This window comes from Drosophila persimilis, unplaced genomic scaffold (genome assembly GCF_003286085.1).
Source record: "Drosophila persimilis strain 14011-0111.01,24,50 unplaced genomic scaffold, DperRS2 tig00000000-arrow-pilon, whole genome shotgun sequence".
Classification (NCBI taxonomy): Eukaryota; Metazoa; Arthropoda; class Insecta; order Diptera; family Drosophilidae; genus Drosophila; species Drosophila persimilis.
The window spans coordinates 1,481,477-1,509,222 of NW_020825288.1; the positions used below are offsets into that span (position 1 = coordinate 1,481,477).

Below are 27,746 nucleotides of genomic sequence, written 5' to 3' on the forward strand. Positions count from 1 at the left end.
ACACACAGAGGTCCGGCATGCAGAAGGTGGGGGGTGCTCTCGTAAACTCGGGCGGCAGATACAAAAATATCCAAGAATAACGCATAAAAATGCTGAGCGATACGCCTCCTGGCTGTCCTCGCCTTCCTATCACACTCGCACGCCACGCCCCGCTGGCCAGGCGTTACGCATACGCCTAGTTAGCCAGCATGAAGGCCAGGACCAAACTGGCTGGCAATTTGGAAGACGCTGCTGCATCCATTGTTTTACGAGCCATAAACATTAACAATTAGGTAGAGGAGCGAGGACCCGACGAGCCGTTATGATTTTAACAACTTGCTTTAATTAGAAAAATACATTAGCATGCGCATTAGCCGGGACATGGAACATGGACTCAGGTTTCAGGACTCGGCGCTTGCCTCAGTTGCAGTGCTCCTGGACACTAGTGCACAGGGGGAAGAAGAGGAAATAGCCCATGCCCGCGCCGAGGAGCACTGCGAGGCAGAGCCAAACATTAAAGCTCATGAAGACGAGCATCAGCAAGAAGGAGATCAGGACCTGCAGCATGTGAAGAAAGGTCTGAGCAATATGCAGCGGTGACAGATAAAAATCGCACGTAAAAGACTCGCCGGTATCCTGGCTCTCCACTGCCGCCAGAAGACGGGATGGACCCGGCGGACCCGGCGGACCCGGCGGACCGGGCCGACGAATGTGCGTATGCGCATTTGCTGTAGATACACCTTGGGCGGCCGATGTCGACGTTCCTTGGCCACCCGATCTGGAGGCACTTGATGCGTCCAGCCGCAACTTTTTCCAGGCTTGAGAGATTAGTGAGGTCTTCGGGCTTTTGTCGTCCGAGGCGGTCGCTGCTTGGAAGTCCGATGTTTGAATAGCTTGAGCATCCGTTGTTGCCGAACGATTACTGGCCGATCTCGGCACGGCTTGATCACTCGATGAGGACGTGGGTAGATCACCCAATGTGGATATGGACTCACCATCCGAAAAGTATGTAATGGAGGTTGGGGCTGCGGTTGGGGCTGCGGTTGGGGCAGGAGATTGGGTCTGCGCTGGTCGGCGCACCTGGGGCGGTCGATACACATATGTCTGTATGCGGCCTGTTAGCTGAGGCTGTGGCTGTAGCTGTGGCTGTGGCTGTAGACGTGGCTGTAGATGTGGCTGTAAATGTCGCTGCATCTGTGGGTGTGGCTGCCGATAGTAGTCGTAGTAATTGTAAGGACGGTTACGGGATGGACTGTAGTTGTCGTAGCCCCCCTGTATGCGCCGCTTGCGTTTCCGGAAGAGCCAATCGCGGAAGAACTTGAGAGCCTCGTAGAGAATGGCCAAAATGAAGATGCTCAGGCAAGAGAAGGCCAACGCCAGCCGGGTGTCGCATTGCCAAAACTTGAACAGGATGGTCTCGTTGTAGCCACCGTGGAAGACCATCGGCATATCATGTCCACGACCCACATGGTCATCAGCCATCTTGTCAGCGGGCCCGTGTTGTGGATGCGGAAGGGCTTCGGCTTCCTGGAAATATTCTATTCCTCCGTAGTGGTCATGCCTTAGACTCATATTGAAATGTCGTCTCTTTCGACGGTTCACAATTAACAAATGGTTATAGATATTTATACTTTCATTACTGAATCAAACAAACTTTGAATGAAACTATGAGATATTGAATACATGAAGTAAATCACAGAGTGGGCTTTATGTGCGCTTAAACACATTAAGCTATTCCTGATATACATCATATCTGTGTGCTATGGGACTCCGTTGAACAAACCTCAGCTTCCCCCAATCCAACGGAAAATGGTGTTGGCCTTGTCGAATGAGATCTACCTCAATTTGTCCGTAATTGATGGCACATGCTCCCCCACCTCTCCACCACTAGATAGGCGTCAATTTCGCCGGATTCCACTGCCAATTCTGGGTAATCATTAACATAAATGGCATGTGGCTGGAGCTGTTCGCACTCTACGGACTCTCCGGACTCTGCGCACACAAAATCAATGCAGTTGTGCCGTTGGTGCTTCTGAGGGGCAAGACACCCGGGCAAATTTGATGCCGCTAATGCTGATGGCAACCGTTTTTCATCAGACGCGCGGATGAGACGGACTCCTGGCATATTAATAAAGATTTAAGCGAGGCACCGAAATTAAGATCGTACTCGTACACTGGGTGCACATCCACTGGAAAACACTGGAAATTGCTCACGAGTCTACCATTAGATTGTGTAATACTAAATATTAATCATACGCAGCGTGGTGCGCGGCGAGTTAATTTATGGGCCTGCCGCTGATTGCCAAACGGAACAGGGATTTTTGAGCCAAAACGTGCTGCAATCTTTTGTTCGCCTTTTTTTAGCGTGTACGTGAAGACATGGCTGGAAGACTTGGCAGGCAGCCATGGAGTGGGACCGACAAAATGAAGCCACTAGCTGTCGGAGAGAACGCCTCACTGACCGCCCATTAATGCTCCTCCTGTTCTGTTCCGTTCTGTTCCGTTCAGGATCCGGCACATTAATCATTTCGAATGCTTGCAGCAGCCATCGCAGCGTGTTTTTTTCCTCTTTTTTCGCAATTTCTGTTTTGTTTTTTTCGACCAGAGCTAACACAAAAAACAAAGGAGCATCCACGCGAGGCACCCCGAGCCGCAATGGGTCCTAAAACAAAGTGATTCCTGCATTAAATGCTTCTCTTGGCTGCTCTATGGCAGCTGCACAGACCGACCTTAATTGTCAAGACGGAAAGAAACAAGGAAGCAAAGAAGGAAGGAAGGGAAGGCCAACAAAAAGCGCAGACACAGCCCAGACGAATGCTGAATGCTCTGGAGAAATGGGAAACTAATGCACACTTAAAGAACTACTCCTTGCATGCCCATCCCCTACTCTGCTCGCATTAAGTTGAGCCAGGTTCCCAAGCAGCTTTTCTTTTCTCTTGTTACACAAGGAAAAGCTGCATTGTCCGTGGTCCATTGTCCATTGTGCGCAGCCCGACACGGGCTTAAAGCATCTTGGGAGCCCGTTCTAAAATCCTGCTGGCCCTTCCGTTCCATTCTTTATCAATTGTCTTCTAGAGCAAAGCGTTAATCATGCGACATTTAACGAAGCCAAAGTCGACTGCTCCCACGGGACTCTGCCCCAGATTTCGATGGTCAAAGTTTCGCCGCATTGCTGCCGTCCGTCCCTGGACGGGCTCCTGTCAATGGATAGGAGCCGAACCACTAGCAGTGACGGCAATGAATTAGACGAAAGAATGAAAAATGTTCTACGACAAGCCCAAAAGTAGGGCCCCACGCAGGGTAGGGCAGGGCAGGGCGCTTAAGGACCCGTCCAGCCTTGCGTGTAATCGCGCTGCTAAGTCCATTTAATCAACTTAATTTTGTACAAATTCCCAGACATTTCAGCTCACTTTTCCCGCACTTTCTTCATTTTCGGCTTGGCTCGACTGGGTGACGTGACACCGGTCCAGCAGGACCGCATTTAATAAAACATTTTCCACAATTACAACAATGAAAAAATGGGCAGAGCGAGAGGCTAAATGGGTCTTGTGGCTGCAGAGCAGATGCCTATCGCGTCATGATGAAATGGAGTTTTTAGGGCTTGAAATAATTTACATAATTTGTTTCGAATATATTTTCACACATTTGCAAAGGTGCTGCGTATTCTTGGGCATAGAACTACCTGTCGGATGCGTAATATTTCTGTAGCAATGTGGATTTTCAACTTTGAAAAATGTGTATGCTTTGCGGTTGGTTTCCTTCAAAGCACTTGAGCAATACATCAACTCTAAGCTGATTGGGTTTCATATTTCTTTGTTTGAGTCATTGAATACTCGCACAAAATATTAGATTGCCATTTTCCCGAGATGCTACTTTGATATTTATTAAATTTAACATCCCTCTAGGAGGAGTCCACCATCCTCCAACCACCATCTGATTGTCATTTGTGGATGGTCTTTCGCCTTTATAGCTGAAACTCGAGCTCATTTTGTTTTGCTGTTCGGCAAATACATTTGGAAATTTGTCTTATTACCTTACAGCATTGACATTTGCTCTCCATTATGCGTGGGATGGGCTATTGATTTTCGATTTTCGACTTTCGATTGCGTTATCGGACAAATGGAGCTACTCTGCTCGTAAGTAGAGTCACTTTAGCGGCCTTTCCACTCTGAAACATTCCAGAGGAGAGTGCCACTCACAGGAAATTGAGCTCAATTGGGGGTTTTTTGTTACGTGCCGCACTTTGGCACTCTGGCACTCTGCCTTTTGCTTTTATTGTTTTTCAGACTTTCCCAATTTTCAGTGGGTCTGTCCAGAAAAGGGTCCTCTCCGCTGTCCCCTGTCTGCCAAAGCCGTCCCGGCTCTATGTTGATTTATGTGGCACATGCTTGTTAACACTTCATGGTTATGGGCCTGACAACTACAGATACATGTCATAAGCGACATTTTCTAAAACACCGACGCTGTCCCTGACAGCAGCCCCGACAACGAGTCCCGTTGTTTCATAAGCGTCGCATTAGTGTCACGAAAAACACTAATAGAAAAGAGCGCTCATAAAGCTGCAGGGCGGACTCTTCGCCCTCGCTCGAGCTGCAACAATTTTGCTGCAATCGTCAGCTTTCCTTTTTTTATCCTTGGAATTTGAATGCAAAAATCCGCTTAACTGAAACAGGCATTCTCCTGTTCACATCCCATATCCACATCCACATCCACATCCTGCATCCGTGGATGAGTGGGTGAATGGAAGGCGTGGCCTTGTGCTTGGTGTGTTTTTTGGCTCGGCTGCTGGAGCTCATAAAATGGCATCCCCTCATGTACGGGCGTAAAATCATCATTTATCAGCAGGCAGCCAGGAGGAGCCCGGAGCAGCCCGGAGCAACACGGAGCTCGAAACTCGTCCTGCTGCTGGCGCCGTCAGATCCGCATCACTTTGTCATTGTCATACCCTTTTTCAAGAGCTTTTTCCCCACATCCTGCGAATCTCTGCGAAAAGTGGCTGCCCGCCCAGATCTTTCGCTCCGAAACATTCGCCTTGTTTATGTCTATGTCTATGCTGTGCCGTGCCCCAGAAAAAAATAGTGAAATGTGCAGATATTTGCATGGGAGAGCGCCACACGGCTATGGCTCCTCCATCCGCCACAGATGTTTGTTAGTTCTGCTCGTTCGCCTTTTGATATTTTCGCCATGTTGGCGCCAGCTTTTGCTTTGGCTTCCGTTTCCGGAACGTGCATTCTGCACGTTTGCCCAACTTGTCACTTTCAATGAGCACAGAATACACTCGAATGGGAGAATAAGAGTCTGCCTCTGCCACTGCCACTGCCATTGCCATAGACGCTTTTTGTGTTCGGGTTAAAGCCACTTGCTGTCCGTTAAATTTCCCACTGGGTTGACATTCTTCTGCATTAACTACGGCCGCCAGCTGCTGCACTTCGCCTAGCTTCGCATTTTCCATTTCACATTTTCCATTTTCCATGCTCTTGTTGAATTTGAATTCAATTCTTCTCCTGCTGTCGCTTTTTATGAATTCTGGCATAGAATTTAATTTCCATTGCGCACTTTTTGGCTCAAATTCTATGGCTCGACAGTGAGATACTATTCAATGAGTCACTGGCTGGAGGCTGGTGGCACTTTGTCGCCGCTTCAATAAATGACAGATTTTTACGAAAAAAATTCACTAACAAAGGGGACAATTTAGAGTAACTTGAAGGCCAAGTAATTGGACCAGAGGTATGCAGTAGGGAGGGTATGTTCGTTTCTTGAGGGTGTAAACTAAGGCCGATGCAGATGGCACTGCAGTGATAGCTATCATTAATAAGTACTACTTTAACCAGCTGGGGGTAAAGATTAAAATCGAACGTTTTCCACTTATCCCGTAGTCGTAGTAATCAACTGTACTTCACTGAAGACAAACCTCTTTCTACGAAGTAAGAATGACCATTGCAGTGAGTCCAGAACAGAAGAAAACGAGAGTTGTTTAAATTACATTTATACGGTTTGCCTTTTATTTGATGCATTAACTTCTGCACCTGCACCTGCGCTCTTTGGAAAAACAGTTTTCAAATGCAGTTCTGCAGTTTGGTAAGCTTTTGTTTTGTTTTGTTATAGTTACTATAATATTTGATGTTATGTTTGTAGTTTTCATAGAGAACTCTAGTTCTGCAATATTATCTGGGCTTTAGCTTAGTTTCTTGTCATGGCTTCGTCTCATGAGTGCGGTAGGGGTGTGGTTTGGTGTGGTATGTATGTAAATAGTTTTGATAGTTTATCTTTCGCTTGTGTTTTGGTTTGGTTTCTTGTGAATATCATTACATACATTACATATCATATACAATAAAAACATGCACACTTAGTAGAGACTATATCTAAATGTTTGTTTGTATAAGTAGGTGTTGCGTGTGTTCCGTTCCGTTCCGTTACGTCTGATGCAGCTTCGATTCTTCAATCTAAACATAAGAGTACGATAATGCTTAATGTTTGGTATCACAGAGAGGCGTGACTTTTTCATACAAAATACAACGAAGGACTAATGCAGAAAGTTACAAAATATAGTACAATATTATAGGTAGTGTAGTTCTCCCTTGAGCACTCGTACAATATATATAGTATAATCGTATATGTTTATTATGTATAGAAACAGAGCCCTTGAACCGTATTTACAGAGAATGCTTGGGTCCTTGCACAGAACATAATTATATCGTAGTAGGTTATCGATACGTATCTAGATTATTAATTAGGTTAATTTTTGGCTCTGTTTTGAGTATCTCTAGCGATTGGGGAGTGGCCTACTAGGGGAACCAGGGAGGATAGGATATCAGATAGATTCGATAACGATTGTGGCTCATTTCCGGTGCTGATTGTTTTCGAAACATAAAAGGAACCGTAGAAACCTGTCACAGTTACAACCGTGTGTATGTGTACGTGTGAATACTTATAGATCTACCTTTTAAAATTACAACAACGAGTTACGTTTAGAGGAGTCGTCTACATATATGTTATCTCGCACCTACACACATGCACGTGCATATCCATATCCACGTGCATATGCGTATGTAGGGGGGCGGTGCACTACTAACACTACTACATACAAATACTCTTTTTATATGCGTGTATGTGTGTGACTAAGTGTTTGTGAGTGAGTGAGTGAGTGAGCAAAGATGTCATCGTTGTCCCCGGAAGCAGAGTCTCCATGCCGTGACACGACATCCCTGCCTTTGAGCGTCCATTATCCCTTAGAGAAAACTCTCTCTGGCTCCGTGCCGCTCATCCCCCAACATCACCCGCTGCGAGGGCGGCTCCCCGTACTGATCCTGGTAGTAGTTCTCGCGCATCATCGTGTTCAGGCTGGAGCAGCGGAAGTAGAGGATCTCCTGGAAGGGCTTGCGGAAGTCGCGGTTGAGGGTGGCGTAGATGATGGGATTCAGCAGGGAGTTGGCGTAGCCCAGCCACAGGAAGAGGGAGGAGAGTGAGGGTGGCACGTGCATCGTCTCGAAGGGCCGGATGAGGGCCAGGATGAAGAAGGGCAGCCAGCACACGGTGAAGGCCGACATTATGATGCCCAGCGTGGTGGAGGCCTTCTTCTCCTTCGCCAACTGGAAGCGGAGCTTTTTGTGGTGCGGCGACCCCAGGAGTCCGGTGGAGCCGCTCGCACCGCCCCCGCTGCCATGGTGGCCACCGTGATGTCCCCCAGAAGGACCGCCACTGATGGCCCCGCCCCCGCTGCTGAGTCCCCCACAGGTGGAGTATGTGAGGGAGGTGTTGCCCACGCTGCTGTGCCGCTGTCCATTGCCGCTGACCAGCTCCGTGTGGCCCAGCGGCGGATCGGCGGCAGTGGGTGAGCCCTTGCCGTTGAGCGCCTTCTGGAGATGAGTCTGGGCCCGTTTCTCCTCGAGGACGATTCGACGGGCAGCCCTGAAAATCTGGTAGTAGACGAACAGCATCACGGAAAGCGGGATGTAGAAGGAGCCCAGCGTGGCATAGATCTGATATGCGAAGTTCTGGCACACCGTACAGATGGGCATTCCGTCCTCGTCCTCGTGCTCGTTGCCCAGTATCAGCAGCGGCGGCAGCGAGATGCAGGCGGCGGCCAGCCACACAACCATCACACAGAGCATCATCCGACGGGGCGTCCGCTTCACGCCGTACTCCAGGGGCTTGGTGATGGCCAGGTAGCGGTCCACGGAGATGGCGCACAGGTTGAGGATCGAGGCGGTGCAGCAGAGTACATCGAAGGACACCCAGATGTCGCAGAGCAGCGGACCGAAGTTCCACTTCTCCAGAACCTCGTAGAGCAGGGCCATGGGCATAACCAGCAGAGCCACGCACAGGTCAGAGAGGGCCAGGGAGACGAGCAGGTAATTGCAGGGGCGCCTCAGCTTCCGCACCATGCACACGGCGATGCAGACCAGGACGTTGCCCACCACGGTGCCCAGGATCACAATTAGCAAGACGAGGCTCACGAAAATGGACTGCAGCGGGGGCAGGACGAACTCCCCGGCCGCGAACTCCTCAATCAGCAACGGGGTGTCCGAGAGCGGCCCCAAAGTGGTGTTGTTGTCCGCAATGCTGCTGGTGATGCCCTGATGGGCTATGATCGCCACGGGGCTGCTGTTGAGCGACACTGAGGAGTATGGGTATGGTAGCGCTGTGGTGGCAGTAAAGGCCGAAGCTGAAGCCGAGGACGAAGCGGCTGCCACGGCTCCCAGGAAGGCGCTGCTGCTGTTGAAGTCCGTGATCGTGACCGACTCCGACTCCGTGCCGCTCTCCTCGAGCCGTGGTGGGGTGGCCGTGGTAGCCGCCTTGGCCGCTGCATAGGCCACCCAGCTGCTGAGGAAGAGTATAAGCAGCGTCAGTGTGGCGGTGGAGATCAGTGTACGGTGGTTGCTCTGATGGCGTCGCCGTCGGGCTGCCGCTGCAGCCGCGGCTGCAACGCACTCCGGCACGGACGAAGCCATCAAACGGGGTTCCTTGTGTTCCAGAATTGCGCGGTTTCAATTCGTCAGGTGGTGGCGATACAGCACTAATCTGCTGCTACTGCTGCTGCTGCTCATCATCATCATCTTGATCATTGTGCTCATCATTATGAAGCACAACTAATGCCACACAATGCCTTGATTTACTCTTCGCTGTTGTCGTGCAATATTCCCGTCATTAATCATAATTTCAATAAGAATAAGTCGTCTCTTATTAGTTTCTCCCTAGCCACCAGTTCCCAGCTCCCAGCTCGCAGTTCCCAGAGCTCAGCCTCTGGCGTTTGGCGTTTGGCCTTTGTGTCGCTTGATTACTAATTTATGTGGGGCAGGGTACTCCTCTACCTTCTCCTTCTCCGATTTTGGCTGGGCAACGCGGCGTATGCTTAATAAAAACGTAGCTGCCGGCTGCCTATTAAATGATTTCGCTTGATGTCGCCCAGAACATTGACTTTTATGGGGATTACTCCACTATATCTATGCCGGGCATCTATCTCCGGAGCAGTTTGTGGCTGTTGGACTTATGGGTGAGCGGATCTCTGTGCGATTGCCGACTGCCTGCAAAGAGTGGAGAGAAACGTAAAGAATATTACTTGCTGGTATTTATGAAGTGCAAACAGGTCGGTATTAAATTCTCAATTTAAATTCTCATAAAATAAATCTGTCTCAGTCGCAGCTCCAAAGCGCAGCTCCTCTCGTGCACGCACATGTCGCCCTAATGATGGTCGCAGTTGTTACAATTTCCAGGGAACCATTTTTAAACAATGAAACACGCAGAATGAAAGACGAAAATAAATAAAGCGAGAAGCAGAAGGAACCGCGAACGTTTTCATGGCCCGACGGCCATTTTCGCTTCGGTTTGTGTACTCCGCTAAGCATTTTCCTCATTTCCCACGAGTCATCCTGGCGGCTGGGCGTCCGCACTGGCGTCCCTTTGTATTAATTTTCATACTTCTTTTGATTATTGAATCGTTGGGAAAACCGCAGCCCACGCCCACAAGCACTTGACGCTCTGGAAAATACGAAACAAATAAACAAAAGGGCAGCTAAAAGGCGGCGTCTCCCGCCATTGTTGTAGCCATTTTTGTTGCCAGCTTCCGTTTTGCAATTTTATTTATTTCTTTTTCACTGCGGCTACTCCGCATCCTCCTCCTTTGCGGTCAGCAGTCCTAGAAGACGATGAAGTCGAAGTAGAACCGCGACCCCAAGTACGAGTAAAATTTATACATTTCTCTCCTAATTGAATTCCATTGGAACCTCAGAAAAAAACGGTCGTCGAACCGGGCTCAAGCTGCCACCGCAATCGAGGACTGGCTTTAAAAAAGCATTTGGTTTGGCTTTGAGAGGCTTCGCTCTCTCATGTGTCTCGGTTTTAGAATTTATTGAATGCGGCTGAGTGGCAATCGAGCCTGACGGAGCGGAGAATGGAGGTGGGGGGGCAAGTGTCTAGACGGCCAGACGATGCCACACCTGTGCTGCAGGTGTGACCCTCTTTGCCAGAGTCAAAATTTACAGTGAAATTTAAAACAAAAGAATTAAATGGGGGACTTCCATCATTAAAAAACTATTGTGCAAGTGATTAAAGTGTAATCCTAAAAAGCTGCGAGGACTCTGCATGGTTCATCTCTCTAAAGGATGTATAGGATTAAGACTTCAGTTGATGGTGAGCCTGGGATAAATCTCAATTTTATTCCCATCATATTTCCATAATTATTTATATCACACCTCATCCCTGATAGAATCAGTATCAATCGCCGCACAAACCACAGCAGAGCCATTTGGAAATATGCCAGCGAAAATTGGTTAGATATCGGATAATAGGATGGCATAATAATTACCAAACTCCGAGCAGCAGTGTGCTCTAATCATTATGGTTTTCATTTTATTTCGAGTGCAACGAATTTCGCAAAATTTCATCTCTGGTGGGAAATTGTCTATTGATTTCCATGCGCATGACTGCATTTCCGTGAGTGTGCACTCAAATGGGGCTGAAACCGAGTGTTAATTATGCTAATCAAGCGGACAGCAGGCGGTCCCTGGCAGGGGTCTGACATGGCCGGGGACAGGCCCGGGCAGAGGCCCGAGAGCTGGCCAATTATTTGGTCAGCAAATAACAAATCGTAAGCCGCTTTAAGCTTCGGGGGACAGTTGCCAAGTCGGGAGTTCCGTTCGGATGAATTCTCCCGACAACAGAACATAAATAATGTAATTTAATTATGAATTGTGCGCAGGGGGGAAGATGTTTGACTAGGGCTTAAAATTCCCCCACATTTTGGCTGGTCGTTTGTGTTATTGCCAAAGCCGACAGGGGCCTAAATATTCATAGGTTTTAATATATTTATGTACCAGCTCCCGTATGAGGCTTATTTTTCTTTATTTTTCCTGCCACACCGAATCCACCTGGCAGTTCGTCTTTTGATTGCCACCACCGCACGTCTGCCTCACTATTTGACATTCCTAATACGTTCCCAGCCCAAGACGAGCTGAGCCCGCAGCGCACAACTTTTCAGATACTTTTCCAGCAGCACAGCCTAGCCCAGCCCCTCTGCGGCATCGTCTTGAGGTTTGCCGCAGTAGCCCGACGCCGCTGACAGGGGGGCTGACAGGAGCCTCCGATTTCTTGTCCCGAGTAGAACTGTTACAAAACAAGCATAATTTTAGTTCTGGAGTCTGAAATTTGTTGGGCAAACTATTTGCAGATGCGGTGCCTGATGCGGAGTCCCTGTCCTGATTCCCGACTGCTCTTGCAAACTATTTACTGCGGCGGAATCGGAATGAGCACGGATTGCCAGTCTCCTTCTGCATTATTAAGTTCTGCGGAGAGCAGGAGCAGAGGATTCACTGGCCAATTCATGGTTTTCCTTTCAGTTAACACAAAATATATTTTATGGCTGCGCAGACGCTTGCAAATCCTCGAGCTCAAGTTTTCGCTGCTCCCCAAAAATATAAAGTGCTTTTGAAAATCAGCGAGCGTAAACTTAATTTTCCCCAGATTCAGATATCCCCAACAATTGTTTCATACCCCATGCCCCATGCCTCACAGCAGCAGCATCAGCCCAACAGCCACTCGAAAAAGGGGGCATGCAATGCAGTTGATGGTTGCAGTTTATGGTCTGCTGCGGACCTGCTCCTCCACTGCCTCTCTGCCACTCTGCAGTCTGCCACATTGCCACTCCTTTGCTGTGGTTTGGGGTTGGCTTGGCGCCGGCACTTAAGCTTTTCTTTCTTTTGCTCTTTTTACCAGATAGAATTTTTAAAGCTGAGCAGATTTGCGGCTGAGACTCGAAAGTCACGAAACAAGTGACTCACTGAGGGATATAATAGGTATACATATATAAATAAATCCATGGGAAATAAAAGCCACTAAGGGTGGTGCAGTCTCTGAATAATGAGATACCCGCTGCTCAGTTGCTCAGACCATTCAGGTCTCTATCTTCCAAAGGCTACAGGTGCCACTTATTTTCTTTGATGTAAACAGCCTTTAGAGACTGCAGATAAAATGTTTCTTGTGTGCATCGCAAGGCAGACTCCCCTCGGAAAATGTTTTCCTCATTCTGGCAAATTATGGCACCGAATCTACCAGTCGGTTGTTGCAGGGCGTCTTCTTCAATCAAGTAAATGTTTAATCCAAAAGTTGGTCAAATCAGAAGCTACTAAGGCTCTCGGACCAATTGGAGTGCTGGTGCTGGGAAATCTGTGCAGTCCATGGTTCCATGGGTCGATGGGTCGTATGCGTAACTCATTTCATATGCTCCGTGAGCGAATTTCAATTACAAAGTCATAAAATTTGATTTCTCATGACGGCTTTGCTTTCAATTTTGCCTTCATGTTTTTCGTTTTCGTTTCGTTTTCTGCTTATTTATATGCCATGGCTCCATGGCAGGCTCCAAGTGCCTCATGTAATTCCAACCTGACACATCACACGGGGGACGGACGGGACACACTGCTGTCTGCTGTCTGCTGTCTGACACACGCCTCGAGAGCACACCAAATTGCTGTAAATGGATGCGAGTTAAAAAGCCAGCAATTTTAAATTGCCGCTGTCGACATTGGCGCCCCTTTCGGGGGCAGGTTGGCTTTCAGCTAGAGGTTTGAGGCGTGAGGCTTGAGGCAGGGGGCAGGCTGTCGAATTTGTGGCAGAGGGTAGCACCAACACCAGATTCTTGCGCTCTTGATGTTTATGTGTCAAGCTGCTGCTGGCTTACATTCCCTTACACTTTTCCCATTTTCCCTTTCTCGTTGTGCGCAGCGTTGGCATGGCTGTAAATAATGAATGCGTTGATTTCGAATCATATATTTTTTGCCAGCGCGCTTACACTGTCCCACAAAAAGTGTGGGCTTCCAGAGGTTGCTTCCCATTTTGGAGCACTCAGAATTGTTAGTGCTTAGTGCTTGCCATTAATTTCATTTTTTTTCAGTGTTGTATAACAGAACTGTTCTGTTCATTTAAATGGCTGCCATATGTACGCGCTACAGGAAGTGTCTGATGGGTGTACCTGTGCTTCAGTGTGCGTGCGCTTGTTTATTTGTGTGCATAATAAAATTTGTGCACAAAACATGTGTAGAAAGAAGAGAGAGAGAGACTGAGAGAGAGTAAAGGAATTTGCTTATCTTTGGAGACCCTCTGCCATCCCCTCTTACACGTACAGCGAGCCCATCATGATGTTTTTTCTGGCCTGACATTCTCGCTGGTGTTTCATTTTTGATAATGCCTTTGCATTTAAAGTTCACGTGGGCGTATGAGTGATATGATTTGCATATACACATGTACGGATGTACATATGTATGAGGTACACGAATTTGCTTGCCTGTGTGCGTGTGCGATGTAATAAAGCATTGAGTTTTCCATAAATTGCGGGTCCTTCCTGCCTGCAAATACGCTTTTGCGCTGCTCTTGCCATTTGCAGTCTACAGAAGCAAACATTTACATATTTTGTTTGCGTCTTTTGTTATTTTCATTTGATTATTTATGTTTTTTTGGGGGGAAAAAGCCGATGATTCCCTGGGCCAGGAGACCCAAGGAATTTATGTTCGTTTCGTTCCGTTCCGTTCCGTTGCGTTCCTTTCTTCGATATGCCATGCCAGGCCACATAAATGCTCGTTCGTTTTGTCAAGTCAAATGTTTGCTTCTCCCGTTGTTGTCTCTTCCATTTTATAGCTCATTTTGTTGCTTTGTGTTTTTCTGGACAATTTATTGGGTTTTAAAATTATTTCTCTGGCGCGCTGTGACATCATCATAAAAACCATTTCGTACCATTTCGCATTTATTCGCGGAAACATTTCAGTCACAAAAAGAGCCTTTTGTCCCGATGCCCCATTGTGTGGCAGGCCGGCTCGTGTTACTCTTTGGCCCAGCTAATTGTTGGCCAATTGCCAACATGCTGGATTTTTTCCTGCGGCACAGTCTCGCATTTCAATCAGTTTCAGAACTCGCCAAGTCTCAATTGATTTCATTGTGGCTCAGATACAGGGGAACGAATGAACGAATTCTTTCCCTGCAGATACAAAGCACATCCTGCCTCCAATGCTGCTCTAATCTAATGCAATCTGTAGGAGCAGCTCCTGCTGCTGCATCGCAGCAAAGTGCATCTGGCATCTCTGGCCCCCCAACAATTTTCCACTCAATATCCGTGTCCTGCCCCGACTTTTATGAGATTGCTAGCCAGCGTCAGCATCAGCATCAGACTTAGATGCAGCTTTGGGGAAACGGGGAGTTGGTCTTGGCCATGATCCTGAAAGAGGAGTCATAAAATCTTTTTATATGGCTGTCGGATAACTTTGTCTCTTAATTGAATTGTTTTCTAGCCAGTGGAGTGGGGCGAATGCATTCGTATCCTCGCAATAATTTCGATATTAAATTCTTTCTACGATGATGTCGGCTAAGGATATCCTTTCACTGCTAATCCTGTACTTCGCATGCTCTCATTTCCCTTTCGCATTTACTCACCCTTTTTCCTTCTTCTTCTGCTACTCCGTGTCCGTTTACTTCTCCTCGTACGAGTACTCGTATCTCTCTTTAGGGCTTAGACCTCTTTAGACCTCCTCAACACCTTGCCTGCAATGAAAGAGATAAGTTATGAGGTGTGTGTAAGTAATTAAAGAACCTTAGCGCATAATGAGAGTTGAGGCTGGCTTATGCCTGGAGGCACTCTATCACAACCCCAGACATCCAGACAGTTTATAGAAATCCCCACACTACACCCTTTCATGCCCTTCCAGAGGGTTCTGTGATCTCTAAAATCCGCGCGCAGATTGTCGGAAACTCTTCATATGTAAGGGCATCAAACGATTCGGCTCGAAGGGGTATTCTTTCTGGTTTTTTATGTAAATATAATAAGCCCACCTTCCACTGTCTGCCGCCGTCGTGTGTCTGCTTGAGACGGCATCAATCATACGCCATGTTGTGCTGCGCTCAACGGTGGCTAAACAGGCGGAAACGTTGAAAGGCTGCCGTACACCCACACACACACACACACATACGAACGCACTCTGTGGCAAGTTAGAAAATTGAAAATTTATCGTCTAGAACACTGACAGACAGACACACGCACGCACACAGAAAGCGCGAAGCCACAACATGAACAGCGAGCGCTAACAAGAAATTGTCAGCAACAAATTTAGGTGGCAGCAACAACAGCAACAGCAACGGCACTGGCAACCTGCAACATGCCCCTTCAACTAAGTTGAGCTGTTGCATGCGCTTCATCAACGTCATGCTTAGCCGCATTTGAGACACTGTAGCCAGGCCTTGGCTGTAGTCGAACACCGAACACAGCACAGTGCAGCAGACTAGAACCGATGAGTGCCACCCAGTTGCACACACAACATAAAAATTCCAAACATGCAGCAGCAGCTTCCCTAGATAGTCAGACAGCCAGACAACAACCTCAATCACTCAGTTCTTAGTGTCTTTGGATGCTCTATTTGCATTAGAGAGAACTGGGAACACGAGACCGAGATTTGAGAACATTGCGAGAAGTCTGAGAGAAGTCAAATGACTGATTCCTGAAGAACATTTATGAAACTAAACGAGTGGCCTTTCAGTCTACGAATTATGTGAGGACTGCTGGTAATTTCAGGCATGGAAAGACTGCTAATTTATAAATGAAAACTCCATTTAAAATCCCATTAAGTCCGGAGGCAGGCAAAGAGGAATTAGAAATCCCAAATGAAAGAAATGAACAGCTGCTGGATGCAGCAGCAAACAAATGCATTTACATGCGGCGTTAAGTACTGAGGAAAGCCAGAATAAAAGGGACCCGAGGCTCTGCAATGGGAATGCTTTTTCCACCTCTTACAGAGATGGAGAATGAGAAGAAAAGAGAGAGAGGGATACTGAGAAGTAACGAGAGAAAAGGCAAGATAAATAGAGAATTGTGGAGAATGTATCACTGTGTATGATAATGACAATCAACTCCAGTCAGCGGGTGAAAGTGCAGCGTGGCGGCAACAGCTCGACAGTTTTTAATTGAGTTTGCGCTTCGTGTGTGGCAGCCAGCGTTATGAATGTCGCAGGGACTCGAGCGTGGATCTGTGAGAGCGAACGCATTATTTGCACTCAGCTGGAATTGACTCGCTTTGCGGTTTCCGCCTCTGCACTTACGGAAGCACGAGCACGAGCCCGAGCGGGATCTCCTGGATGTTGCAACATCTGTGCGCCCTTCATGTGTGCCGTGGCGTTTGTGGTGCTGTCGCCAAGTTTTTAATTAAGTTAATGAAGTGCATCGTGTGGGTTTTCGGTCACAAGCAGTGACTTATCCATCTTTATATTAATAAGGCCATTAAAACGGGGCACCGCACCACTCGGCACTTTGTAGCAGTCTTTTATGTACCAAAAGCAATCAAGAGGGCGGCCTGCCGCCCCTTCAACTGCATTTTCCGGACAAGTGTGCAGCGATCGCTGCTGCTGGGTCTGGCCGGAAATAAGCGGGAAATAAAAATGAAGCTCCAGCGAAAGTAAACATTAAATATTTATGATGCTGCACAAAAAAAAAATGCAATCAAAAACGTGAGAAAAGTTTCTATTGCATATTTATGTGCGCCGCCAGCGGAAAGCGCATCAGCGGGGGGGGGGTAAAGAACGTTCGGAAAATGCAGAAAAATTGGACAAAGCAGACGCGTAAATACTCTATAGCATGGGGTAGATATCAATCAATACAGTTCTTCCAATTTTTGTATACCTTAGAGACTCCCAAGTTGCAAGTCTGAAAGCTGAGAGGTGACTATTTTCCATGCGAAGAAACTGTGAAGATATATAAATTATTTGCTTTGTTTCCGCTTACTGAATGGACTATTTTTGAATGGTATCCAAGAAGTGGAGAGGTCCGGATGTGAGTATGCGAGCAATCGGTTTTCCCTTTCGGGAACAACATCCCCGAAATGACTTGGCAATTCTCTGCAGGAACAAACAGCGAGTGCCCATCCATCATAAAAGTATCTCTGCGCTCAATTCGTTCCCTCCACTGCCCCATAGCCCAGAGACCATATTTTCAGCACTATTGCAGTGCACTATAGAGCAGAGCAGAGCAGAGCTCTCTGTATGAACTGTAATGAATATAAAAGTGTTGCTCGTGCCTGATGGAAGCTGTGTGTGATAGAAGAGGGATGGTGGATGAGGGAGGGAGGAGGAGGGGTGTACAGCCGGGTGGCCCTGCACCAAAACGGTTTTCAATTTAGTTAATTTATGGCGCGCATTGTTGGCACCGAAATCGCACTTGCTGGAGCCCCCAGACCCCCACACACACAATGGGCATATTTATAGCCGTTTTATTTTCCCATTTCAATGCAATTACCCAAACGTACAAACATACACTACATATACCCGTATATATCTGCTTATAAATGGTGTTTTTTCAAGTGGGGAAAGCATTGTGTAGGAGAGCAGAGAGTCAGAGGCAGAGGCAGCTGCGACAGCTTAAAATGCACTCAAAAATACAATAAGAGAGGGAGAGGAGAGAGGGGAGAAGAGTCCCAGATATTCATCGAGTCCATTGTGTGGCTCAGCTGTCCGAAATGCGGCACTTATCTCATTTGAGAAGAGAAAAAGGGCCAAGGAGGCCGTAAATCCTGTTTCAATACCAGGTTGGAGAACATTAGAGCACATGTTTGGCTGCCTGCCTGCTGCGCCTGTTGAGTGCAAAGTTTTAACGCTGGTTAGCAGCTGCTAATTAGCATAAAGTTGGGACAACTTTCGCGAGACTCCTCTCAGAGTCCTGGAGATACCTCGTGCATCGTACAGTCCTCAGACAACAGCCGCCTCTGAGGCGGCTTTCGGGAGAGACAAGTGCGACGAGAGCAGGTCCATTCATTTCGCATTTTGACAGCGTCACTTTCCTAAACACAGCCATGACGCTGCATCTCGTTCTGCTCGCAGGGATCAGCATCCAGTTCATCCTGTTCATCTGAATCCTCCTCAGACTCCCCATTCTCCATCTCCTTCTCCAAGCTCCTGTCTCCTGTCTTCTGTGCCATTCCTCATTTCTCCTCTCGACTGGCGCCGGCATGTGCTGTCGTCTTTTGTTTAGCTTGAAGCACGTCTCGCTCATCTCTTTGATAAATATTAGTTTAATTCTTTTGCAGGGCTGCTTTTCCCCCAGTCCCAGTCCCAGCCCCATTCCACCCCTCGACGGGCTCCACTCAAGGGCTCAAGGCTGCGGCTGCCGTCAGTCTCTTTAGTGGCTCGTTTTCTCATTTTATACAATTATTCGGCTTTTCTTTTTCATCTCACTATCTCCCTTCACTCTGTTTACTGCCGCTGCTACTGCCACTGCCTGCGCTTCATTTGGTGTCCTTTGTCGGGCTTTTGCCCAAATGAAAAATGTTAATATTTGCCTTCGATTGAAACCGGAGTATCGACTGCTGCACTTGGCCGAAAACAATGGGTAATTCGATCAATGGAGAATGGACAGCAAATGGCAAAGAGAAATTCGAAGAAAATTCAACTGATTAATTAATGGAAAAGAAATATTTTTGGAAAAGTTCTACCCAATGGAGGACCTTGGATTATGGCTAAACCTTAATTGAAACCTTAATCCACGAAGAACGAGCAACGAAGATTCCATCTAGAATCAAAGCAATTTAATATACTCGTACTCCCAGAAGAGCATTCTCTGGAACTTGATCAACGAACGACACACATAAGGAGTAGATGACAATTTGTCAGCTGATGAGAGAGATTACGGTTTCCCTTGATTTCCAATATAGCATCAGCTTCATGCAATTGTCTCTGTGGTGAAAATAGTCTTCGCCAAAGAAGAAGCCACCTTAATTCGATGCTTTGTGGAGCCGTCAGGCGGACAATCCGGGCCAAATCTCGTGGCACTATTAGACGGCCTGCAATTTGGCTCATTCAAGGCACACACACACACACACACACACACACACACACACACAATCTGAGATACTGAGATACTTTCCATTCAATGGCAACGCAATCAATGGCAGCTGACAATTTCTTTTGGCCGTCGATGTGGCTGCGGCGTGGCTTGGCCAAAACTGGCAATTGCCAACTGCCACACACAGCCTTGATGCATTTTGGATTCGTTTCTCGTTCATTGAGAGGAAAATGCTGCGTCTGCTGGCTCATTCATGGGTTCATACCACACTGACTTCCCCTTCTCATTGACAAGCTGTCTGACATTTGCCAGATTTTCCGACACGTTTCTGGCATAGAGTATCAGCAAAAGCTCTCCGTCTCTGCCTCCACCGCTTCGACGTTCGCTTTGAGAAAAATTATGATTTTTGACGACAGGGCCAGGGCCATGTGACGTTTAAATTGAATTTTCGATTTTTAGCATGTTTATTTCCCAAACATTTCGCGTGTCTATGCGTTTGGGTAAAGACATGAGAAAGATTCTAAATTTAGCACGGAAAACCAACAAAGACATTCCCCTTGACAGTGATGTATGTACATCTCAGATCTCAGACCGAGGGGCACAGGGCACAGTCACGAGCGACACGACCGAAACGACCGACAGGTGCAAATGTCATTCCAGGGGTCCAGCAATTTGTCGGAAAAGTTCAGGTTCAGGGCCTGTCAGCGGGCCGCAAACTTTTAGCACTTGTCATGCTGCTCTGAGAGAAAGACCAGGTGAAGCATTGATGGAGACTACAGAACAGAACCCACTCTGTGTAAAGTATGATGGTTTTTACACCGTTCCGTGAGGTGAGGTGAGTTGAGTTGAGTTGAGGTCTGACCTGTGTTAATTGGTTTTGCTACTGCCACAACTGCCCCGCCGTTTGCTGGGCAAGAAAAAGCAACATTGACTCGCTCGAGGCACTTTACCATAAAAATGCAAACAGCAGCGGCATCAGCATCGGCATCGGCACCAAGGAGCCTGCCGCAAACAGGCGAATGCAGACACTTGTTGCGAAAAGAGCCAGATGCAGGACGAGAAGAGAAGGTAGAGAAGGGCAGACAGATGAAAATGGCTGCCTGTTGCAGCTGCTCGCAGCATCCGGAGACCGGAGTCCAGAGTCCGGGGTCCGTCCGCCATCCTACGAGGAGCGGGGCCCCAGGGCCCTGGCAAATAAACGAAGACGAGATGAGGGCAGGAAGCCGAGGAAAGAAATATACAATTTAAACGTTTCCAAATTGATTGCCAGGCCCCGGCACACGATGCAATCTCATTTGGCCGATGCCAATCCGAGCAAAAATATCTCCGGCATAAATTGCAAAATTTATTTATTTATTTGAAATGTTGTAAAAACGAAATGCAGCTCCGAGCAGCTCACTGCTAGGATACCAATCTGGAGGGAGATGGATTCAAATGCATTTAATAATCGCCAGTTGATTGATTTAATATATTTCCGATTATTATTACCATCAAATGAAGAAAATTGAACAAATATAGGTACAAATTGGATCAAATAAATAAGGAAAATAAATAAATAAATAACTAAAGAAGAATGCAGATCCACAAGAACAAGAGTACTTTTACTTTGCCTAAAGGTTATTTGTCAAGAATTTTCTCCACGAAAAGAAGTAAATGATTGGGAATTTATTTGAGGCAAAGGATTTCCCTAGAAAATAGAGGAATGTACGGCGAGAAACACAATGAACAGAAGGAATTTACATGTGTTGAACACACGCATCGTTCGGAAAGAAACCCAATGAAGGCGATATTCAATGTGTAACCGAATTGTTTGATTGTATTAATGCACTCCTGAGAAATAAAATAAGTGAGAATTACATAGTTGCCATTGCAACAAAACGAGGCACAAATTGGACGAAATAAATATCAGCTGCAAAAAGGATTTTCTCTGAAAATAACGCATCCCTAATTGGAAATAGATTGAAGTGTTTTTCATTGTATTGCAGACATTTCGAAAACGAAACAGACCTAAAAAACATGTTAATTAAATTATGATTAATACTCGAAATTGGATTCTCCTTAATTTCCTCCTCTTGTTTAAATGGCTCGAATGGAAATGGAATAATGAACAGCCCAACAGCAGCAGCGGAAGTGCACTTAAATTTGGTCAACAAACTGATTTTGATTGACTTAATTTCCCTTCAAAATTGTTATTCTCGCGATTAAGTGAGAACTTTTCGAAATTTTCACAGTAGAAGTGGAGAGTGAAAAGTGGAAAGTGGATCGCGGAAAGTGAAAAGAAACTTTCGATGGAATGGAGTGTGGATCCACTAGGTTCCACCTCTCGCGCCTTGCAACAGCACCTTCGGCTACCACTCTTGACTGTATAAAAATAGCCTTTTTACTACTTTATGCAAACTTGTCACCAAACTGAATGCCTCTCTCCTCTGGCATTCTCCCCCGCATTGTTGGTACTTTGGGAAAACAACAACAACAAGTGGCTGCTGGGTCCAGAGGGGGAATTTAATTAAAAAGTTTTTTATGCGTTCCACCAGAGCCGCAACAACAGTAGCGAAAAACCAAGAAAGGACGACTTACTAACGGCCAACAATTTTGATACTCTTGCGGGTCGATTGCTCCTGAAGATTCCATGTTAAGTAGTCAGTCCGTTCCAGTAGGGTTCGGCATGGCTGCGAGGAAATACACTAAGCTTAGGGATGTTTAAGGCAAGGCCCTACGGTGCCTTGCAGCTCCTTCAAATCGTCATACCCCTTTTGAAGAGTATTTTCAGCAACAAGGACACTTTTGTGCCTATTTTCAGAGAACGGCTTCTGCCCCTAACCCCCTTTATGCCTTCCTCTTTTGTCTGCCACATAGTTGCAACGGAAAATAACTTTTGTTGCCTTTTTTAGTGGCATGTAAATTTGTAAATTCATATTTATGCCGGTCCCGAAATAGTTGATCCCAAAGATGAAGCCGAAATGATGCAGCAATTTGCCCCGAAAGTTATGTGCTGTCATTTTAACGGTGGAAGGAAGCGGATGAGAGGGGAGGGAGGAGAGGATGGAGACGGGGATTCGCTGTCAAAGTTGTTGCACATTTGATGCACATAAAATTCTTTGAATGCCTCATCAAATGTTGAACAGCCAGCGAAATTTTGATTGTCACCCGTTCGTTGCCTCTGGAAGGAAGCCCCCATAACGAGGTAAATATACATCGGGGGGGACTGGAGCACGTAGTTGCCACTTGAGGGGGCAGCCAGCATGAATCGACTGCAGGCCAACAATGGCTGCGTAAATAATGAAAAAAGCCAAATTAAACGACAGCTCCTGGTGCCTGGTGCGCCATCCCAGAGCCGTGCCTGGCCGTCCGGGCCGTGGCCATGGCCCATTGAGCGCTCATCCAATTGAGTTAGTATTTGCATTCGAGTGCCAATTAGCTGGGGTTCCAGTCAGGATGGTATAGGAGCAGCTCCCTCCGCTCTTTTTGTTCCACCATCAAGTGCCGCACAGCAGGCCGCAGTCCGCAGTCCGCGGTGTGGGCTTCGTCAAGGATTTGTCCGTGATTGTCTCAGGCCAACAGAGGGGATCCATCAAAGTAAGCTCCGATTCGCCTGGCTTAATCCCTGCAAAAATGCATTTGTGGCTGATTTTTTTGTTCCCCTAATTTCCCCCACTTCTGTCCATCCTTCTGTCCTTCTACAATTTCCTCTCTCTCGCCGGACTGCAATTTGCTCGGCTGCCCCCCAAAAGCGGAAGTGGCTGACAAGGTTTGGCTAATTGAAGGCCTCTCTCCAGGAGGATGCGACTTGCCACTGACAGTATCTGCCCATCTCCAATCGAATGGTAGCATTGTAGAGGGTGTGTGTCTCTACTCTCAGCTCTTCAGCCTCGGAGGAGTCTCCTGTCTGGCTCAATTTAGACAATTCCTTCGATCCCATCGCATCACCACAAATTATGTCACGTCTTGTCGCAGTCGGAAAACTTTTCAAGTGCTTAACTTTTATCGCATAATTGAACTATGAGGCGGTTAAGTTTCGGTTTCGCTTCAGCGTCATTTAAGGCTTAGTTCGTTTCGGTTCGGTTCGGATGAGCAAAGTTTTTAATATCAGCATAAGCAGAGTTTTGCACTTGGTCTGCAGGTTTCCGAATACTCGCAGTCTGCTCTCCAGACAACACTCTGGAAGGAGTATGGTGTATGATGTATAGACTAAAGGATACTCAACTATTCAGGGAGGATCACATTTAGTTGCCTTACACTATCGGTTACAGCCATTCCCTCGAAAACCATATACTCTCTGTGCACTCTGTGCACATCGTATACAAAAGCACTTTTCCAGCAGAGTACCGCCGCTCCATGGAGGATTAAAGAGATGGAGACGTATCCATGCATGCGAAGCCGGCGAATCGCCAATCAACATCATCGTCAACGACGATGACGACGACGGCAGTGACTATAACCGCAGCCATCACAAATGCCATTAGAGAGGCGCAGACCGGTCGAGTTGGGTTAGCCTCCACCCCCCACCGCTGCCCCCGCTCCCGCTCCCGCCACTCAGCAGCAAGGACATAAGGACATGCCACCCGCACAGCCCCACCACAGGACAGCAGCAACAACAACGCTGCCTCGTGGCACTAGTTACTAGTGCTGCGGCAGGGGCAGCGGGTGGCGGTGGCGGTGAGGACGCTCAACTAACGCATCGTAAATTGAGATTTCTATTTATTATCAGCGACCGCAGCAGCAGCAGCAGCAGCATCACCATTGTAGCTAGTGGCAGAGTCAGAGCAGAGGCAGCATCAGGTTCATACATCTGTCGGTTCGGTTTGGTTCGGTTCGGTCCAGTCACCCACTCAGTGGATGGCCCTCCTCCTTCTGTCCTTCTGTCCTTCCGTCCTTCTGCTCCTCCACCCGCCTGTCACCGACTTGACGCGGTCTGCCGACTTCATAAAGTCGCTTAAGCATTTTTAATGGACTTTTAAGTTTGCTTTTATTGTTTCATTTTCATTGCTTCTAGTTTGTACATATATCACTCCATTCGGAGGTTAAATTGTGGCTGTTTCTCCGAGTATATGCATTTCGAGACGGGAATGAGGGTGCAGTAAAAATTAATAAATAAATTCAGCCATACCTCCCCGGACGATGATGACTTGTGAGTGATTTAGTGGGATTAAATGTAGAAAAGTTTATAAAAAGGATAATCCGCACAATCCTCTGCTTTTGTCAGCTTTTTTGCTTGTGAATGTGGAAAGTATTTTGGTAAAACCAGAAAATAAAAGTAGCATTTCTTTCTAGTTAATTAAAGCCATTTCTTTCACCCAAAATATACTCATGAAAATCATTACATTCGCGAAGCGTATTTGCATTGCAATCAACCCGAATATCTATCCTTAATCAAGAACATACGCATTTCGTGGAGCACTCCCCGGCTGTCCTTGTTGTGGCATACTCGCATGGTGGGGCTGCCTTCAGGCGACGAGAGCTCCGCAAATACAATTAACAATAGTTATTCGATTCAATGAAGTCCTGTGGCAGATATTTCCTTTTCTATTAATATCATATTCGTATATTTGATGATCTACTTATTTCAATCAATGTTCTGTCAACTACTCTCGAGAAGGCTCCTCTTTGCTTTTGCTCCATCCTCTGTCCTCCATCAGGCATCCGCCAACCAACTGTCAATCATCGGGAAAATCCTCTCGGGGCGTCGCGTCGGGCGATGGATGAGTTTGTGAATTTGTGCAGGGGTGAGAGGGTCTTTGGCTGGCTTTATTATGGAAATTAAATTGATATTTAAGTGACACTGCTGCTGGCAGCGGAGTGAGCAAGATAAATTTCGGCTGACGGCAAATTGTTCGCCCATATTCCTTTGTTGAAGATGAAATGAAATTTTTATGAGCTTAAATTCGGGCTCATCGCATCGCTTCGTAGCCTGGATGCCACGCCATCTAATGGAGCAGCAGTCCTGGCCAGATGTGGCCGCTCTGAGAGCCGGCCATGTATGTGGTCAGCTTATGGTTTGTTGGCCCTGATCCCCGTCCCCGTCCCTGTCCCTTTCCCTGTCCTGGTTTTAGTCCTGGTATTTTGACCTTTTGGCTCCAGGGCTTGCCGCCGCCTTTCGGCTGTTGGGTTTAATTAATATGCAAATGGGCGAAAAAGGCAAAAAGCAAAACGGCTGGCAGCAATTTAAATTTAGTTTCTCCTCTCGTTTTCTTTAATGAACTCCACTCCGCACGAATTTGCGCACTTGCGTCGTAGCCCGGGACTTTTGGTTTGCTGAAATATTTATCGAATGTGTAACTTGTGCTCTGCCACAACTTTTCCACACGTGGCGCATACATTTTCGGGGCAACTTGCAGGCAAACTTTTCCCTCTCATATTCATAAAGGTATTCGTATCTGCTGCTGCTGCTGCTGTTGCTGTCGCTGCCAGTTGGCCGCATCCGCATCGCCATTTGCAATTCCATGTGCGGTACATTTCCGGTTTGTCGGAAATGCATTTCCGTTTCCGCCATCGCCAATGTTTGCCCACTGTTTGGCTGAACATCAATTGGGTATTTTGACAGGCATTTCACAAAGACCACCGCTCCCATCCCATCCATTCAGTCGGCGCCCCAGAGCCTCAGAGTAGGAGTCACCCGCTAATGCACTCAGTTGGCCATTCAACCAATTTGGTTACACGATTTTAATGCAATTTATTTCACAGCATTGGCCTCGATTGGCCGGCCATCGTCCGGCCACTTGTGCAACTGATTTGATTTTTATTAGCATTTTATGCGATTTGCTGAAGTGTCCATGAAACATGGAATTGCCGTTGACCACTTCAGACTGAAAATTAAATTAAACACGATCGCAGGTCTCGCAGTACGAGTGCCCACTCTGTGGACAGCCGTCCGACTCTGCCTCCGCCTGTCTCCATCTGCCATTTGCCAGTGTTGACCCTCTTTCACAGCCCAGAGACACACTTTCTGTGGCCACCCACCGCAATAAAGCGCTCAAACACTGTCTGCCCTATCGAATTTCACACTTTTCCGCGCAACGCGAACAAAGGAAAACATGGAAAACCCAGCGGGCCACAAAAAGAGGCAATCAATGAGGCGCTTTCACCACACCAACTGCTGGTGGAAATTCATCTCCATCTGTATCTGCATCTATATGGAATATCTGCAACCGTGTCTGCATTGTATTGGATTTTTACTCTTCCATGGCTCTTAATATATCTTTCGAAATACTTTTTGCATGCCGCACAGCCATTTGGCACACCAGAGAGCCCGTTCTGTTGTTGTCTTTGATCCAACGATATCTGATGAGTCACGTTTCAATAAGGATTACACAGAAGTGAAGCGGTGAATATTCGAAAGCACATCTTTATGGAATTTCCCTCCGATTTTTCACGGATTACAGATATGAGGGCCAATCAAAACTAAAAGAATATTTGTAATGGATTACACAGAAATATTCATTTAATTAAGGAAGCTTCAAAGATGCTCCAACTTGCAATTGGAATACGTAGAAAGTGGAAAATAAATTGCCTTCTTTTTGGAAGTATATTCTCCTGAAAATGATATAAATGGAACATTTCAAGGGAGCTACCACAAATATGCATTAATTGGGTTAGTGGGAATGTCTAAGAATGTTTATTACTATCTGTGCTGAAAATGATATGTCTAATAATCCCTCAATAGATGAGGAGATTCCTACAAATTAAAGGGGATATTAAATTCCTGAAACAGGGGTATCCCTCGACAGCACGCCAAGTCATAGAGACAGAACGCTTCCATTAGTTTCGTCTGGCTTCCAATTCAAAGCCTGATAATTGGACATAATTATGGGCTGGACGGGTCGGGCCTGAACCGGGTCTGGCCCTGTCAGGTCTGAGCTGCATTCACTTGGCATGGAGCCGTGAGTGGAGCGGATGGGTCAACCGCAGCGGGGAGCATCTGCCAGTAGCAGATCCGCCGAGGGCATGGAGTGGGGATATGCTATAGAGCGAGTGCAGATGGGAAATTGGAGAGCCCAATAAATATTTATTAGGACCGCCTGTGCTTGCCAAAAATTAAATTTGTTTTCATTAAGCCAGACAAAGCCGTTTAAGGTGGCAAGAAAATATATGCTCCGTCTCCTGGACGACTCTCCTCCCCTCTGGCAAGGAGTTGGCGCTGCCGCGAAAATATGCTTAAAATTAAAAAGGGTATCCTCTCTCTCTGGGGTATCTTCAGTGTCAGGCTCGTCGTCGCCTTCGTCAGCTTTGACGTGGCCAAAACATTTTGCCGGCTTAATTGTGCGCAAGCCAAGCAGATAAAAAAACGAAAATGAAAAAGTTTTCGGCCCCAACCGCCAACCGCCAAGAAAAGGAGGGGAAAACGCGAAACAAAAGCGAGAGAAAAAGCGGGAAATGGCAAAAGAAAAGGAGCATTGAATGCTTCAATCGGTGGAGGCGAAAAAAGTAACGAAACAAAACAAAATTAAGGTAAACAATGCGAAAAAAAGAT

General features: G+C 46.9%; 2 protein-coding genes across 3 annotated transcripts in view; both read right to left on the reverse strand.

Annotated features, from left to right (window-relative positions):
• Positions 1–319: 319 nt before the first annotated feature.
• LOC6594754 (AT-rich interactive domain-containing protein 1A) lies at positions 320–1,525 on the reverse strand. The gene has a single exon (XM_002020370.2). It carries the CDS (start codon positions 1,459–1,461, stop codon positions 400–402), a length of 1,062 nt encoding a protein of 353 aa, XP_002020406.2. The 5' UTR covers positions 1,462–1,525; the 3' UTR covers positions 320–399.
• A 4,443-nt stretch (positions 1,526–5,968) lies between these two features.
• LOC6594753 (5-hydroxytryptamine receptor 1) overlaps positions 5,969–27,746 on the reverse strand; it is a 51,707-nt gene continuing 29,929 nt past the window's right edge. For both annotated transcript variants that reach the window (XM_026995290.1, XM_026995291.1), the window contains exons 3-4: positions 14,893–15,000; positions 5,969–9,503 (exon numbers count right to left, since the gene is read on the reverse strand). In XM_026995290.1, the coding sequence (XP_026851091.1) occupies positions 7,209–8,930 (1,722 nt within the window). In that variant the 5' untranslated portion in view covers positions 8,931–9,503; positions 14,893–15,000 and the 3' untranslated portion in view covers positions 5,969–7,208. The remainder of the gene's footprint in view (positions 9,504–14,892; positions 15,001–27,746) is intronic.

Excerpts from the sequence above, each read along its gene's own strand:
- LOC6594754 (XM_002020370.2), bottom strand. The coding sequence starts at position 1,461 with ATGGCTGATGACCATGTGGGTCGTGGACATGATATGCCGATGGTCTTC.